This window comes from Corvus brachyrhynchos, unplaced genomic scaffold (genome assembly GCF_000691975.1).
Source record: "Corvus brachyrhynchos isolate BGI_N302 unplaced genomic scaffold, ASM69197v1 scaffold425, whole genome shotgun sequence".
NCBI lineage: Eukaryota > Metazoa > Chordata > Aves > Passeriformes > Corvidae > Corvus > Corvus brachyrhynchos.
In genome coordinates this window covers 51,871-70,232 of record NW_008237896.1, presented here as the reverse complement: position 1 = coordinate 70,232, position 18,362 = coordinate 51,871, and the positions used below count along the sequence as shown (strand labels likewise).

General features: G+C 43.9%; 1 protein-coding gene across 7 annotated transcripts in view; it reads right to left on the bottom strand.

Annotated features, from left to right (window-relative positions):
- Positions 1-13,632: 13,632 nt before the first annotated feature.
- HTR1D (5-hydroxytryptamine receptor 1D) overlaps positions 13,633-18,362 on the bottom strand; it is a 13,169-nt gene continuing 8,439 nt past the window's right edge. For 3 of the 7 annotated variants that reach the window (XM_017732908.1, XM_017732909.1, XM_017732910.1), the window contains exon 2: positions 13,633-18,362. This exon is cut by the window's right edge. In XM_017732908.1, coding sequence (XP_017588397.1) covers positions 14,342-15,478 — 1,137 coding nt within the window. In that variant the 5' untranslated portion in view covers positions 15,479-18,362 and the 3' untranslated portion in view covers positions 13,633-14,341. The other 4 variants (XM_017732913.1, XM_017732914.1, XM_017732911.1 and 1 more) reach the window with 2 other exon arrangements.

Genomic DNA, 18,362 nt, shown 5'->3' with positions numbered 1-18,362 from the left:
GGTCCCCCCACGCCTTCTCTAGCCCTGGCCCGGGGCTACTGTTGCCTCGGGGCTTTGGTGTCGGGGCGGGCAGTGCCGGTCCCGGCTCTTTAAAAACAGGGCAGAGGCCCGCGCCAGGTGGAACAGCGAGGTTTTGTCTTCCTCTCCCGTCGCATCCCCCCTTTAGTGCCATCTCTTGGAGAGTTTGGGACTTGGTGGTCAATCTAGGTGTGGTTGGTTCCACCTCTGGTATCTGAAGCCTGGGGATGCCGAGATGGGATCAGAGACAAGAGACACCCCCTGCAACTCTAACCCGGAAAAGTCGCTCCCGGTGTACCTGAGCGGTAAGCAGAGCCCCGGGACTGCTGACCGGGCAAGTGACACGGTGCTCTGTACATCATCGCGCTGCCCTTGCCCAGCTGAGTCCACAGCAGACATGGTCAGAGGCCAGTGAGCAATTCCAGCCTCCCGGCCAGGCAGCGAAACGTGACAGGCTCGGAACCTATTGTCCCCTTTGGCTAGTTCTTAGCCAAAGTTGTCTCTACAACACTGTTTTATTTCAGACCACGCCAAAGGAAGATGCTTCAAGTGTCAGGTGGTCTGGTTTGTCACACTTTCGATAAAGTATTTTCCTTGCTGTGATACTGAGTTTATATATCACTCTTTAATCCTGTTTCCATAGCACAGCCTGAAATACACTTGTTCTCAATGAAATGTCCACACTTCTGAGTGAGTTCTCTAGGCTGCAGCTAAAATCCAAGCTCACAGGAAGATACAGAATGAACAATACCTTGCTTGCAGGCAAACTGAGAAGGGCTATGTAGTCGTTCTCACTGGGGAAAGCATTTGCCTTTTCCTGACACCACCTGTGCACCAGAGTGCAAGCAGTAGAGACATGCTCCATGTGCTGCTCTGCAGTGCAACAGCATTCGGTGGTTTTTGGTTCTCCACTTTAGAGATGCTACTTCAAATTTCCAAACTGGTATGAGGGAGGTTTGCTAATACAAAGCCAGCTCTTGATACGCATCTAGCAATTGTGTGTTTGGGTATAACTGGGAGGTGAAATGGAATTTTAAAAAGGTAGTTTTTTATTTCAGCAAGTCCTCCAAGCTTGCCAGTAGTTATGTACATTAGAGCCTAGTGTCTTCCATGTGCTTCTTGGATTTGCTGAGTTGGGAGAGGAATGGGGCTGCGCTTGGATACTTTTTTATATGGTTTATGGTGAAACTCATTGCTGCAGCATGATATTGGCATCAAAGGTACCCAAGTGTTTCAAAAAAGCATGAAACAAACGGGAGAAGAAAGTTCTGTCAGTGGCTGCCAGGGATCACAATGGTGCCTCCTCTGACTAAAGAAGAACCTGAAGACATGTTAGAAAAGTGTTTGGAATCCTTCCTCAGGCATAATCTCCCTTGCTGCTGTCCACATTGGTTTCCACAGTGAAAACAGCTGAAAGTATTCATAGTTTAACTGCTATCATTACAAAGATGGAAGTCCATCCCTGAGATGGACTTGGGCTCTGGGGGGCAACAGGAGAGGATGAGATGAGAACAGACAGAAGAGGAACTGTGTATCCCCATGGCAGGCCCTCTCCTTGGTGTATCCTTCATACCATCTACATGAATCCATTTGGTGAATCATACTATCTGGTCATTGTGGTCTGCTGGCTGCAGCAGGCTGTGCAGGATCTTTCCTGGCACCCAATGAGCCATTTAGCAGCCATTATGGGGACATCTGGGGAAAAAGTTTTCTACCAGTGGTGCTGGCACCCTGCTTTGGGTTTTGGAAACTCAGCACCCATCCTTCCAAGAGATAAACATTGCAACCATGCCTCAGGCTTTGGTGAGTCCTCATCAAGCAGTAGTGCAAACAAGAGCAAATGCTCACTAAGGACTGTGAGGGACACTCCTCAGCCTCCTGTGCCACCAGATGCCAGCAGCATTGGCACAGCGGACTGCTGCTGGAGGGAAAGCACATGGCATGAGGTAAAGTCCTGACCCACCCAGCATGAGTGATGGAGGGAAGTGAGGGGAAACAAACTGAGCTGAGCTGATAAAGGGAGAGAAAGAAGCCCTTCACCAAGGTGGCAACTGAACCAGCTGCCAAGTGTGGTCTGCAGTGTGAGGAAGAGAGTGAATGGAAACCCAGGGAATGACAAATGTCAGATCTCTGGATCCAAGTGGGAGACACCCTGCCTGCTCTGTGTCATGTGGAAGCAGCATGGCTGCTGCTGGTGGTACAGCGGCTGTGACAACAAGGTCTGCTACTGCCCAGGCTGGTATTTCGAAGAAAAAAGCTTAGTGATGTGAGGTTAGAGACTTAGAAATTTCTGTCCAGGGAAAGGAAATTATTTCAAAGAAAACTAAGGAAGCTCCTCTGCTCTAAGAGAAAGCAATTTTTTTTTCTTTAATGTTTTTATTGATGGGGACTTAGTGCAGTCAATGGAAGCTGCAGACAAAATTACAGAAAGGGACAAGTGGAATGAGGGATGCTTCAATGTGAGGAGGCAGCTCTGGCTCATTTCTGGGCTGGGAAGGTGCTGGACAAAAAATGTCCAACTGGCAGGAAAGATGGGAGCAAAGTAGGGAAGCCCAACTCACCCTGAACAGTAAAAGGGACCAGGAAGAGGGAAAACTACAAAGAGGCTGGAACAGGAAGAGGAGGCAGAGGCACAGGGGAGTAGAGGAGGAAGCACACTGGAGGTTAAACTGCTGGTGGTGTGCCATTGCCTAGAGTGGGCTGGAGAAGACCACTCTGCTTGTGGGCAGATATAGATAGCAGGATAGGTTAAAGCTGGGAGGGAAGTGGTGATCTCCTCCTGCCTGGAAGACTATGACTAGAGAGTTGTGTCCTCCTCTTCTTACAGTATATGATAGAAAGGCTGTTTAGTTCCAAGGGAGCAGGGTGTAAGTAATGTGGGCAGGTGTGACCAGAGATGATGGGCAAGGGGACATGACAAACGCAATAAAATCACAAATAATATGGGGAAACAACACAAACTGTCAGTGTGTCTGACAACAGAGGATCCATATAGGTGTAGTAGCTTTAAACAAATAAATGTAATTCATGCATCTTATGCACACCTTGATAACATGAGAAGTGGATGGCTTAGGATGCCACGAACACCAGAGGCATGAGATTCAAAAGGGATTAGTCAAATTCACAGAGAGCAGATTTCTCAATGGTTATTAAAAATGTCTATCTGAGTCATCTTCCAGTTCATGAAGTCCCCAAACTGATTCTTCAGGTGTTCTTGCTATTCTGTACTCCCTCCATTTGTATGGTGAATTTAAGTGAGGTGTCTGAGTTGATCTTGTTGCTGCTGCTACATGCAGTTGTGTGTCCCTCCTAAAACTACTTGTGTGCATGTGCTGATTCTTCTGTACCAGTTCTGGGATTTGTTCTGTTTATCAAACTGTCAGAAAACTAACTCAGAGTGAATACTTCTCTGCCTCTAGTGAGTTGAATTAGCCCACTGTTTTCTAAGCTAGTGATTCTTGCTTCTCTCTGCAAAGTAGAAGTGGAGATTCTCCTGTTATTAACTGATTCCAGGTGTTCAGGTTTTAAGTATTTAGAAGATCAGAGTCATGATAAGATCCTGATATTTGTTGAATTAATTTCTAACATCTCCTGACAGAGCTGGAGCCTTGGTTGTGCTAGATGCCACACAGAGTTTAGGAACATTATTAAACATAGCAAGCAGGAAAAAAGAAACAGAATCATGCTTGTGTGGACAGAAGTGCTGCATGGCTTGCTAGTCTCACATCATTATCAGCAGTCTACATGGCAATGTAAGTTTTGTTGGGTTTGGGCTTTTGTGTGTATAACTGTTACTTGTTCCTAGAATCAACAAGGTGCTACCATTAGCCCCCACAGAAGCCTGCAGCCATGTCAAGGTATGGTAACAAAGGCACTGAGAAGCAAACAGCCACATAAGAAATGGGTTGATGTCTGGTTAGGTTGTACTGCTGCCATCTTCCTCCCAGTCAGAAAGCATATGCTATTGATGCCATGAAGATTTTTTGCCTTTTCTTTTATACCCCTGTTATACCTTTTTACAGTCTCTGTATTCTTAGTGCTTTTTGCCTACATTCTTGGACTTGTTTGTTTAGCTAGGAGACTAAACATTTTAGAAGCTTTGTAGGTAAGAGATAGTGTGCCCCAGACCCCAAGGTCCTCTCCAGAACACATTCTGTAAGCTAAGATAGAACCATCCAGGGGAAGGCTCCTTGGGGAGGGGGGCTCACTCGAGCCTCTCCTTGGGGAATCTTTGATAGATATGCTATTTAGTAAGACCTGTAATGTTACACAAGATCTTTTGGGGGTGCATTGTGGGGTGCATTTTGGTGCATTCAACCTGGAATTAGTGCCAGGACCTAAGGTTCCTTAAAATAAATACCAAGGTAAAATCCCTTTTCCCCTTCTAACCGTGTTTGACTCTTGATTTTAAGACCAGGAAAAGGCATCACTATGGCAGTACAGTGAGAACACCATCTCCTCAAACCAAGGGTTTTCATGTCATCTTCACCAGCTTCATAAGGAGCCAGAATCTGACACACCTGAAGAACACCAGGATGGGGAGTGGCAGTTGCTGGAAATAATAAACAGGATTTACACACACTCTGAGTAGGGTTTGTCTGAATGTATCAGACATCTCCACTACAGCTTCTTCTACACAAGTCTCATTTCAGTCTTGCAACCTAAGTAATAAAAGTAATGTCATTAAAGTCAGTTGGTTTGAGGGGATGTTTCACCTCTTCCTGGAGCGGACATCTTAAAAATGTCAGCTGAATTAGGTCTACACATGGGGCCAGAAGGGGTGCATTTAAGGATGCCAAGGGTGCTTGCCAATATAATTTCAAGACTGGATTCCGTCATCTTTGAAAGATGATGGTGATTGGGAAACATTCCTGGTGATTGAAAAAAGACAAACACCTGTCATCAAGAATGGCAAGAAGGAGGATTCAGGCAATACTCAGCTGATTGGTCAGCCTCAACTCAAGTCACTGGGAAGACTGGATAGCACATCCTCCTGGAAACTATTTCCAAGCACATGAAGGACAAAGAAGTGACTGGGAAGAGCCAGCAGGGATTTACCTGACCAACCTGGTTACTTTCTACAAAAAAAACAACAGCATGTGTTGCCAACAGGAAGGCACTTGATATTGTATTGATTGATTTGTAGCATTGCCTTTATCAAGGTTTTTGACATGATCCCCACAGTCTACTTACAGGCAAATTGGACTACAAGTAGACTGTTATTTGGACTGGATAAGTGGAGTGTGAAGGGAATGAAGAAGTGGCTTGGTGGCTGGGCTGAAGGGCTTATATCAACAATATGAAGTCCAACTGGCAACTAGTTCCTAGGGACATCCATCAGGGATGCATGCTGATAGGTCAGTAGTGATTAATGTCTTTATTAATGACCTGGACAATGAGCTGTCTTGCACTCTCAGCAAGTCTGCAAACCAAACACCAAACTGGGGAGAGCAATTGCAATATGTTGTAGGTCAGGTCTGGGGAAGAGGACCTCCTCCTCAGTAACAGGTGCTGGAAACACAACTGCTGGAGGTAGCGTGTGTGCGAAAAAGATGACGTAGAGGAAATCTGGAAGAAAGGGCTCTTAACTTCACATTTCCTTCTGTTTCACTAGTGATGAAATCTAAATGCACAATCTGTGTTACTGACCAGAAGTGTATGGAATATGTGTGTAGTCATTGGTGTTTTCAAGTGAATCATCTTGGCTGTACTGAAAAAGAATTCAGAAAAGTTGGATGAATTTTGCTGAAGCTGTTGGGAATTCCTCACCTGTGAGTGACAAGAGGTGCTGAGCACCTGTAGCCAAATTGTCATAATGTAAATTGCATGGGAATCGTTGCTACAGCTGTCTCTCTTGACATTCGTTCAAGGACTTGCAAGGTTTACTGCAGAGGGAGTTGTAAACCCAAAAAAGAAAAGCAGGGTACCGAGAAGTAGTTTCCATAGTAGTTCAAAATTTGAAATTGTCTATCCATCATTAACTGCTACAGAATAGACCGGAAAATACAAACCATCTTATCTTCACAGTATCAAAATACCTTTTGCATTAGAATATCAGGGTGGTAAAAATCAAATTGTCAATGAAAGCATTCTGACACTGTGTTATAAAGTGTGTTCTGCAAAAACATTTCCATCAGGTCATAGACTGATTACATATACAAAACAGTAAGAGGACTTTTTGGCACGTTTGTTTGTAAAGATGTGATCTGTTCATCAGTAGGGCTTCATATACTTTAGTAGTCTTACATATATAGCATTTGTTCCTTAGTACTCTCCTCACAAGGAACTGTTTTCAGATTGGTGAGCATGGTGGGATTGCTTCAACCCACAGGCTTTCAGTGACCATCTTTCTTTCACATAGCAAGGTTCAGGTTTGCCCTGGGAGGAGTGATCATGTTCCACTTTCATTGTCCTGCCACTCTTCAGTCATGGTGACTCCTCATTGCTGACACTCGTCCTCTTCCCTGGTTGTAGGAATAATCTGCACTGGAATTTAATTGCAGGGTGCTGCAGTGAACACATATGCTTTGACTTATATTTAGCTATTTCTTCTGTTTTCAATAAATTTCACACTATCATTGAAATAACTCTCTTCTTGGACATATCAATATGTACTTCTATACAAACATAACATGTTTTAACTTACCTTTGTGCTCAATATTGCAAGAGCTTCACTGGAGAGGCACTGAGAAATCACACAGCCCTCACATACCTTCTGTGAAATGCATTTGTGTGCTCTGGACTGCAATTCACAGAGCATTGTAAAACACAGTAAATATGGACATTGATCTCTGTGACTCCTCCTTTCAACTCAGAGGCTGTGGGTGTTATTTATCTTTAATTTATGATCCCTAGCAAGTGTTTTCATCTGCCAGTTCCATATCACTACTTTTTCCAGTATAAGTTGCTGAGGCACTCTATCAAATATTTACTAACAATAAGAATAGTGTAATATTAGACCATATGCCTTTTAAAATTAACCTAAAATCTAATCAAATAAAGAGCCTACTTTGTTTTCTCTTGACCTAAACAGTGTCAAAGAAGAGTGGTGGATCATCTTCCTATGCTGCATTTTGGCATTCTGTTTATCATTGGAAATCTTCAAGAGTAGGAAATACGGGAAGAGAAAAAAAGCATAGTTGATACAGGCAGAGCAATGGGAATGGACTAGCCCTCTCAAAGGCCCTTCCAGGACCATGATCTGTAATTTTATGTTTCACACTGAGCAGGTGAATTGCCCAGGGATCTTGGAAGTCATCACAAACTGGCCCAAAGGTGAACCTTTTGGACTATCATCATCAGAGGAAGATGAAAAATTGACACATGCTGATGAGCCCCACCATATAATCAGCTATCAGAAAATGACAAGCAATGCACCCTCTTTTCTGACAGTTCCTGCCTAATGTAGGACTACACTGAAAATGGAATGCTGCCCTATGGAGTCCCACGTGGCGAAAAGCTGTTGAGGGACAAGGTGGATTGAGTCAGGTTGCAGAGCTGAAAGCTGTCTAGCTGGCTTTGGATATTGCTGAATGGGAGAAATGGCCATTGCTCTACGTTCTATACTGACTCATGGATGGTGGCAAATGCTCTGCAGGGGTGGGTGGAACAATGAAAAAAGACCAATTGGCAGTGCAGAGGGAAACCCATCTGGGCTGCCAACATGTGGCAAGACATTGCTGTCTGGGTAGGGAAGATGGCTGTGAAAGTCTGTCATGTGGATGCACATGTACCCAAGAATCATGCTACTGAAGAACATCACAACAATGGACAGGGGTATCAGGCTGCCAAGATTAAAATTTTCAGGTAGATCTGGACTGGCAACATAAGGGTGAGTCATTTCTGGCTTGGTGGGCCCAAGATGCCTCAGATCATCAGGGAAGAGATGAAACATATAGGTAGGCTTGTGATCAAGGAGTGGACTTAACCACAGACACCATCTCCCAGGTTATTTATAGCTGTGAAACGTGCTGTGATCAAGCAGGGCCCAAAGAGTAAAGCCTCTGTGGTCTGGGTGTCAATGGTCGAAATATCAATCTGGGGAGGCCTGGCAGATCGATTACATCACACTCCCACAGAGCCTCCAAGGCAAGTGCTATGTGCTGACAATGGCAGGAACAACCCCTGGACGGCTGGAGAAGCACCCTGTGCCTCACGGCACTGCCCAGAACACCAACCTGGGCCTTGAAAAGCAAGTCCTGTGGTGGCATGGCACCCCAGAAAGAATTGAGTCAGACAACGGGACTCATTTCAAAAGCAGCCTCATAGACACCTGGGTCGGAGAGCACAGGATTGAGTGGGTGTATCACATTCCCTATCAGGTACCAGTCTCTGGGAAAATTGAACAGTACAGTGGACTGTTAGAAACCACACTGAAAGCAAGGGGTGGTGGGACCTGCAAACATTGGGATCTACATTTAGTGAAGACCATCTGGTTAGTTAACCCCAGAGGCTCTACCAATTGAGCTGGCCTTGCCCAAACAAAACCTCTACACAGTGTAGAAGGAGATAAAGTCCCTGTGATGCATATTAGAAATGTGTTAGGGAAGACAGTTTGCATTAGTTCTGCATCAAGCAAAGGCAAACCCATCTGTGAGACTGTTTTTTGCTCAGTGACCTGGATGCACTTGGTGGGTAATGCAGAGGGACAGGGAAACACGATGTGGGTCTCGAGGAGATATGAATTTTGGGTGAGAACAGTCTGTAATGTTGAATTATATAATATTGGTTGCTGAATGACACTGTGTGCTGTAACAACCATGGACAATGAGTATGGAGTGCTCCAGATACACCAGTCATGAATTCCTGATGCAGCAACCAGCCAACAGCACACCAGCTCTCCTGCCCTGGAAGACATCTAGGACTGATAGAACCCACAGCCATAGACTAAATGAACTCAACAGACACCTTGGAGGGATGCTATTGACTATGGAAATGATACCTGTGGTTTTGTATCTATCTATCTATCTATCTATCTATTGTTAGAAGGTGTCAGATCTGAGCATGATGTAGATAGTACAGAACAAGGGGGGCATAATGTCCTGGTTTTGGCCAGGACAGGATTCATTTTCTGCAGTAGCTGGGAGGGGTGTGGTTAGGGCCCAGATGTTATTCACCACCACCTCACATCATTGCTGGGGGTGGGGGGAAAGGGATTCTCTTCCAGGCAGAAGGGGTTCCTTCTGGTTGAGTAAACGTAGTGAATGGAATGGTCTGGTATTATTTATTGTCAGAAGCTTTTGTTCATTTTCTTATCTCTTTGTTGTTTCCAGTAAATTGTTCTTCTTTCAACCTGTGATCTTTGCCTTTTGTGCCTCCAAATGGAAGCAAGGAGGGGAAGTGGCATGTGGTTTTAGCGGAAGTACTAAACTGGAGAATACCATTCCTAAACTACGACAAAAAATAGGGGAACAATTTCAAGCTAGGAACCATCATAGAGCTGGGGAAAGTCAGCTTATGATCTAGGAGTTACAAGAAGGATGGTGGGTGAAAAGGTTTCAGGTTTCATGGCAGTCCAATGAAGTCCCTGATGATTGGAAAAGGGGAAATACAAACCCCATTGTTAAAAAGGGGAAAGCAAAGACTCCAGGAACTACAGAACAGTCAGTCTCACATCTGTGTCAGTCTCACATCTGTGCCAGGCAAGATCATGGAGCAGATTCTGCTAGAAACTATGCTAAAGCACGTGGAAAACAAAGATGTTATTGGTCACAGCCAACACGCCTTAAAAAAGGGGAAATCATGCCTGACAAATATTGTGACCTTCTATCATGGGGCTACAGCACTGGTGTATATGGGCAGAGCAACTGACATGATCTAACTGGACTTAGGCAAAGCATTTGGCACTGTCTTGCATGACATTCTTGTCTCCAAACTGGAGAGACATGGATTTGATGGGTAGACCACCATGGATAAAGAACTGGCTGGATGGCCACAGGTAAAGACTTTTGGTCCCTGGCCCATTGTCCATGTGGAGACCAGTGACGAGTGAGGTCCCTCAGAGGTCTGGGATGATACTGTTCAGTATTTTTGTTGGCAACATGGACAGTTGGATCAAATGGCACCCTCAGTGAATCTGCTGATGACACAGAGCTGTGTTGTGCAGTCAACACACCGGAGGGAAGGGATGCCATCCAGAGGGACCTGGACAGGCTGGAGAGGTAGGGTCAATGCAAACCTCATGAAGTTCAACAAAGCAAAGTACAAGGTCCTGCACCTGGGTTGCAGCAATCTCACTCACACCTATAGATTGGGTGGAGAAGTGATTGAGCAGCCCTACAGAGAAAAACTTGGAGGTGGTGGTTGATGAAAAACTCACCATGAGCTGGCACTGAGTGCTCCCAGCCCAGAAACCAATGGGCTGCATCAGAAGGGGCATGGCCAGCAGGTCAAAGGAGGGAGCTCTCCCCTTCTACTCTGCTCTTGTGAGACCCCACCCAGAGTGCTGCATACAGTTCTGGAATCCCTAACATAAAAAGGAATGGAACTGTTGGAGCAAGTCCAGAGCAGACCACAAAGTTGATGAGTGGAACACTTTCCCCTACAAAGACAGGCTGAGAAAGCTGGGACTGTTTTGCCTGGAGGAAGTTATTGGTTGGAGACATAAGTTGAAAAAAAGAGTTGCTCAGACTAGATATAAGAAAAATCTTTTTCACCATGAGGACAGTCAAGCACTAGATCTGGTTGCCCAGAAAGGTTTTGCGACCTTATTCTTGGAAGGCTGAGAAAATCTCTGATGGCCCTGCTTTGAGTAGAATTTTGGATGAGTGATGTCGAAAGGTCCCTTCCAACCTGAATTAGTCTGATTCTATGTATTGCATGTTCCCCAGTCTGAGGAAGGACTGACACACTTGCTCTCAGTGCCTGTGTCAGTATTTCTAATGAGATGTGGCATCAGCTGCTCCAAGCTCTGATTTCAAGGTTAGAACCAGGCATAAGGCCACTTGAACGACACTGTGGACAAGCTCCCTAAGTGAAATGCGGGCCAAAATTCAGCATCATTTAGACAACTGAGTGACAGTCTTGCTGCCAAGTTTTTGCAGGAGCACTGTGACCCAAGGGCTCACTACTAGCATGATGTTGTGAAACAGGAGGTAGGAAGAGAATCAGTGCTTCAAAAGGGACCTGGCTGAAGGCAAGCCCTGCCACAGGCAGCATGAAGCCATATGGCGGGAAGGCTAGATTGTAGCTTGCAGCAGAAGCTGGTACAAAGCAGAAATCACCAGCCCTATGCTGGTGCTGCTGGAAGGGAGGCAGAGAAACCATGTTTAATTCTCTTATTCAAGTCCCTGAGGAACCAAGACCTTCATTCTGTGTTCTGTGATCTTTTCTGTAATTTACTTGGTTTGTCCTTCATCCTTTCGCCTTAATTTGGTCTTTTTCTTTTGTTTTCAAGCCTTGAAACAGATATGTTTGTGCAGTTAGAGCTGTGTGACACTCTCCCTGTACCCTGAGCCCCTCAGGCCAGAAGAGCACCATAGACAAAGGCGTCCAGAAAGCACAGGGTGCAGGCAGGATGGACAGCATTAAAAAGGTATCAGGGGAAAGGAGTGAAAACTTCAGAGATATCCAAACCTTTGCCTTTAGTGAAAAAAAAAAAAGAAGAAAACAAAAGAAAACAAAAGAAAAAGGTCTGCAGAGATAATCCCATGACTTCTGAAACTATGCACTCTTCAGACTGGTGACTGTCTCCCAGCTTTAATTGCTGGAGGACAGGAAAGGATTCCTGAGGGAGTGAGGGCATGTCATATGGGCACTCTCATACAAAATCTAATGACATATAGTTCCAGGAAACCTTCTAGGGTGCTCTTTGTTCTTGGGTTCAGCCACTGCTGGCAGACTGCTGGATCCTTTTAAAAGCAGTCTTGTCTTGCTGTGTAAATGTCAAACAGAAAGGCTCCTCCAAATTCTACCAGCTGGTAGACAATGCAAAGTGATGTGGACCAAGGAGCATAAGGCCTAACTTTAAACATTTGCTCTTTAAGCCATAGCTCAATGGCTGACCAAAACCTGGTATGGGTCACTACTATCCAGGGAGACCTGTATCACCAACAACCATGATAGAAATGATTATTCTAAAATAACACACTATGACTTCTGAGGAAGAATTGGCTGTTCGTCTGTCTCATTTAGAAGATGACAGTGTTGTAGATTATGCAATGTCCTATGTTACTCTGGAAGAGTTTTCTCCAATCTCCACAAATGGTTCTTTGAGTGACAAGATCCTGCAGGATCCTGGTGTTGTATCTCTAAATTCATGTAGTCACACAGATCCTCTGCTGCAGGCCCAATATGGGACCGTATATCCCATTTTTCTAGTAGAGGTGGTTATACTAACCTTTTGTGATGCCACCATACTTCAGCTACCTCCAGAGAAAGACTGGACAGTAAAGTAGTGCAATACTGTCTGTCCCACAGTGCTAGCAACTGTGAGTGGCCTGAATGCAGGCAGCCCAGAATGGAGTCTGGAGCTCCAAGCTGTATACTGCTATAACAGCAAACTGAACAGTACCAGGGACTGGTCTTGGGTGTAAGAATTCAGTTGTCTACACTGGTTAATGGTTCAGGCTTTCCCCTGTGGGCTGTGGCCTGTGTCAGCTCACGTGTCCCCAGGCAATGCACCAGCACAGCTCAGGAGTGAGCACGGGCTAGAACCTCCACTGCCAGTGGGCAGTCTGCACATACTTTGGAAGCAGACTGTGTGGACATGGCCATGCAGTGGTACCATCAAAATCTCTTAAGTTTGACAGAGCTATATCAGTGCAGTTTTGGGAGGGTAGAGGAGCCATGTCCCAAACAGGGCAGCCTTAAATGCCCTCAGTTGAGAGAGAGACCTGCAGTTCTATAACCACACAACTGCTCTTTCTGACTCTGCAGCACATCCTGGGGCATCACTTATGGTCCATCCTCAGCAGAGGCACCAGCAACTGGGAGAAGCTGCAAAGCTGTGCTACAAATGCAAAGGAGAGGCTGAAAGCTGTGGTGGACATGCGCTGTGGTGGAGTGTGTTGGGATGGCCACAGCAGTGGATGGTGGAGATGAACTGGAGCAGGCTGAGAGATGGAAGGGCGGTCAGAAGGATGATGGGGTAACTTTCAAAGCAATGCATGGCTCATATTCAGTAGACATCACAGTTCTGACATAAAATGCCCAGAGACTAAAATGTTGTATGAAATTTGGGCTGCACCACTTGGTGTGCTGTCTTCAGCACACCAAGTCTGAGACTTCATCCAAGACCTCCATGTGCCAGCTTCCCACCTGCCAAATCAGGGAAATAATCCCAGAGGCAGAGAAGCCCATGTTAGAAGGGACCTGCTCTGCAGCCCCAGCAGATGGTCCTGACAGTATCATTCCTTGACTGCAGTTTGCTTGACCGGTACTGAAAGAATTCCAGAGATAGTGATGCCACATCCACCCCAACAACCTTAATTACTAAGAAAGTTTTCCTTGGTGTGTCACTTCATTCTCCCCTCTTTAACTTCCCTATCTTGTCACCAAGGAGTGAACCTTCTGGATATTTTATGAGGTCCTAGTCATTCCACACTGGTACTAACTATATTCTCCTGTTTCAGTTTATGCATGCAAAAAAATTAAATGACAGAAATACAAGATCAATAATTTTCATACTATTTATTTTGTGGTATTTCTGCACTGGCTTTTCTATTCATGATAAAATGTGTAATAATTCAAATAAATTGTCTTCTTTCTACAGTTCACCAAAAGCATAGCTTCAAATGCAACATTTGTGAAATATCCACATAACTTGTATCTGTGCTATGCCTCTCTGCCGTGCTGCTGATTATAGTCAGGCTGTGTCACACATCTTCTGAAAAAGTTACAGGTTTTATCAGCTTCACATGGGTAAGATACATGCCATAGAAAATATGTATCAGATCCTGCTCTCCAGAAACTTTCTCAGCCTACATAAATGGTTAATATACAGCAGAAATACTAAGGTCTTGTAAATACACACACAATTTCCTCCCATTAGGCTACAAAGCATGGTAGAACTGGATAATGTGTCACCTCATCACACAAGACCAGCTCCCTGGTTCACACACCTTCCCTTGCTGCAAAGCTTATTTCATGGGTTGTTGATCTTATATACAGACATGATCACTGCAGAGACCATGGACAAGTTCTGCTATGGCATGTACAGTCCCAAACAGAAAGTATCAAATTGGCAAGAAATTCCCAGTTACATGCACAGAACAGGGTAGCAGCAGAGATGACAATTACCACTCCTTTCCTTAGGAGTAAAAGCATGGAAAGTTTCAGGTAGGCTGTGAGAGTGCACAAGGGTCAGTTACACAAGAGGAGAGTCTCAAGATGAACACTTTTTGAAAAGTATTAGTTTTTGGAAAGCCTGTTTAAATTCTTCATTAAAAGCTGTATAAATGACTGGATTGATTAACGAATTTAGGTAACCCAACCAGGTAAAAAAGTCCAGTAGGATGGGATGAAACCAACAGGCATCTTGGCAGATTGGTAGGACTAGGGATGTAACAAAAAAAGGCAGCCAGCAGAAAATGAAAGCTCCCAGAATAATGCCTAAAGTTTTGGTAGCTTTCCTTTCTCTTGCAGCAGAAATTCTTTTCCTTTCCAGCACACTATCTGCAAGTTTTATTTTAACATGACTGATAAATATTGGGGATCCACCTGAATGGGAATGCCCTTCATGGAGGCTAGCATTAATGGAGCAGAGGGAAGACCCTGCAGAACCAGTAATCAGGTGTGCAGTAGTAAAACGTTTCCCATATAATGAGGGTGGCTTCAGAATCCTGGATCGAGCTGCTACATAAATTCTACCATACAATATCAGGAGGAGCACGGTTGGGATGTAGAAAGCTCCACAAGTAGAATAAATTGTGTAGGAAATTTGATCGGTGTTTACAGTACACTTCGCAATTTCTTCATGAGCTTTCACCTGCCTCCAGAAAAACGGTGGCACAGAGATACTAATAGATATCATCCAGACCACGGCAATCATGAGGGCTGCTCGGCCAGCAGTCCGGCGTTTGGTGTATTCCAAAGCGTCTGTGATAGCCCAGTATCTGTCCAGTGCAATAACACAGAGGTGTAGGATGGAGGCTGTGCAGCACGTGATGTCTGATGACAACCAGATATCACACAGCAATTGGCCAAAGGCCCACGTATGGGTGACTGTGTAAGCAATGCTGACAGGCATTACGAGGACAGACACTAAAAGATCAGTCACTGCCAAAGAGCCAATGAGGTAATTCGCAGGTGTGTGGAGCTTTCTAGTCAGAAAAATTGTAATAACAACAAAAACATTTGCAAGGATTGTTGCCAAAGTTATAACAGACAGAAGGATTGACAGTGAAATCTTCAGCCCTAAGAGTGTCCTTTCATCCCAAGACAGAGGTGTTTCAGTGAAATTCAATGATTTATTTGCTGAGCTCTGGAGAGAGAACTGTGCTGAATGGTTGTACTGAGTCATCCTCTGCTCTGATTTCACTTTCCAGTGTAATCTTTCTGGAACAATGAAGAAAGGTGCTCACTTTTCTTCATAAAATAGAATTTTTCATACTTCGGTCCAGCACTGAAGAAATATGAACTTGTTGAAAACTTCAGCTGACACAGTAGATGAGGTAGTCTCCTAAGCAGGATTTTCCATCACATCACATCACATCACATCACATCACATCAATTACATCATTGTTAAAGCAAAATGTCATCCAGACATGAGTCTGGTGTACAGCAATGAAAACAGTACAACAGTACAATGAAAACAGAAAAGAGTGATGGGAATTTAGGTGCTTTTCATCTTGAAGAAAACTAAATCACTCTTCATTATCTTTTTTTCACACCTCCTTCCTGACCTAATCTTCTGCAAAGCTGAATAAATCAATACTGAAGGAATTGGAATAACAGATGGAAAAGAAACATCTCGGCATGCAGTTGATGCCCCTTTGCTTGGGATAAAGCTACCCTCAAGAGTATTTTCCTTTTCTCCCTAATTGCTGACTGTCATGTTCTTGGTATTTACAAGGGACACTTTATTAGTAGAGTACCTAAGACACAAAACAGTACTTCTGGATTCCTTCTGTAAACATAATTTCTGCCAGATTTGCAAATCAAGACTTCTTCAAGTACAGATCTCCATTTTCATTTATTTCTCCAGACTATTCAGGTTTTCCCTTCAACAATTAGTCTTCAAATGCTTAAGTCAGGTGTTGGGTACCAGACCCCAATGCACTAGTGCACATTATAGCACAGTATGCAATCTACAGGCTTTCCGTGTTTTTCCTTGGGTTCACCAGGACTGGATTTCCTGAAGTCTTCACAAACCTGAAGGAAACATCCTAAGACAGATTTCCTTCAGGCCTTTCACTCACTTTCACCCATGAGTACCAGAATCTCACTTACATTATGCCAGCCCAACCCTTCTTGAAAGAGATCCTGAATGTGGGTCATGAATGGCTTTGAAGTGTGCTATGAGGGCTACAAGGAGAAACACTGAACTTCTCCAAGAAGATGATCACCAGGCCAGCCTCCTCCCAACCATTGAAGAGAAGTGCCTCTCTCAGTCATCGCTGGTACCAACTCATGCCATCCAACACAGAATGGAGAGTAACTTGGTTAGGAATCTGTGGAGCAAGAGGAGCATATATTCTACATGAAACATTAGCACTCTGAAGTCAAACAGCCTCTCTTAAGCTCCTAAATCCTAATACAAGAATCAACACTTTTCAGTTTGGTGTGTTTGATTTTTTTACACACAATCACCTTCTGTGAGTCACATTTTCAGACATGCTTTGTCTTTTGAGGTGTACTTTTCCAATAAGGGGACATAGAAAAGTCCTGTATTTCACACTAGACTATTAGTTTCTTGATTTTTTTTTTTTCTCCAGGAAGGGAAAATCCTTTCCTAATGGCCATTTTGTGATACTGAGCAAAGGTTCAATTTATAAGAATTTTTTAACATAAAACTGTTTATAGTGACCGAAGTCCATCAAATCCAGTCACCACTCTCTGGCAATGGTCCATACATTCAGCTCAACCCTTTTGCCTTTTTCTGATGCTTTCCCAACACCGATACCTTTTTTTGGAGAGAGAGACCAGAACCCCAAACAGCTGTTGATATGGATACACCATAGATTTATACTCCAGCATAATGGTGTTTTCTGTTCCCAGTTTATTTCCTAATGATTTCTGAGAAGTACTTTGCTTTTTGAATCATTGCACAGCACTGATCTTACATTTCCACAAAGCAGTTCCAATTAATGTAATTCCAAATACCTGGAGTGGTAATATCAGCTTTTTTCCCCTGTCTGCTCAGTTGTGAGTATTGTATTCCTTCTACCACTTTTTAACTAAGGCTCTTTGCAACTCTGCACAGTCAGTCCTTGTCTTTAATACTCCAAAGAGCTTTGTTTCATCATCAGATGTCATCACCACACTATTTGTGGGCTGTCCAAATCACTCAAAGTCTCTTGAGAGTCTAAGTAATTGTATAAGTTGGACTTCACTCACTCCATATACTCACCAGCTTTTCTTAATTAACTTAACAGATTGGTGAAGCATAACTTACTTTACTGAAGTCTGAACTTTGACTGTTACCCAAATCACCATATTTACTATGTGTACAGTAATACATAGTTGTAATTTCTGCCAACTGGCTATAGGTACAGATGTCAGGTTATAGCTCAGCAATTGCCCAGATCTCTTTGGGAAGTAGCAATGTAGTGGTTGTCTTGCAGTTGGCAGGTACAAAGGGGGTTGAAGTAGAGGCTGACCCCAGCTGCTGCTACCATTGTGCTTCAAGTTGCATCAAACTCTCTAGCTGAGCACTGTCTGATAGTAAATTTTTTTTGTTGTTCCCTTTGGTCAGAAATAAAGGTTCCACTTGTAAATATCCCCCAATTTCCCTTTAGTGAATAGGGATGCTGAAGTTAATCTCGTTTCTCTGTAAGGAATTTCCTTTATCTTTTTCTTTCCATACCTTTACCATCCCTTTAACTCTCTGACACAGTAACAGCTCATTTCAGAGCTCTCACTTTTAGAGTCTAAGAAATCTCTTACCTGAATGCTGGGCTGATCACACATCCCACACAGGAGAAAATCTAAACCAAAACCACCAGACAGACTTATTAGCACTATTAAAGACAATGACTGGATTACCTAAAAACCAAAGCCAGATCCAACCTTGATTTCAGTTACTGAAAAAAGGGATATCAAGCCTTTCCCATATATTGTATCAGCTTTTTCTCTCTGTTACAACAATTCTAGCAACGTGAACTAAAATGAACTGCACCTCACCCACCCACCTGTACATGAACAAGCCTATTAGTAGTTCTATTGCTTCCACCAGCTTGCAGTCA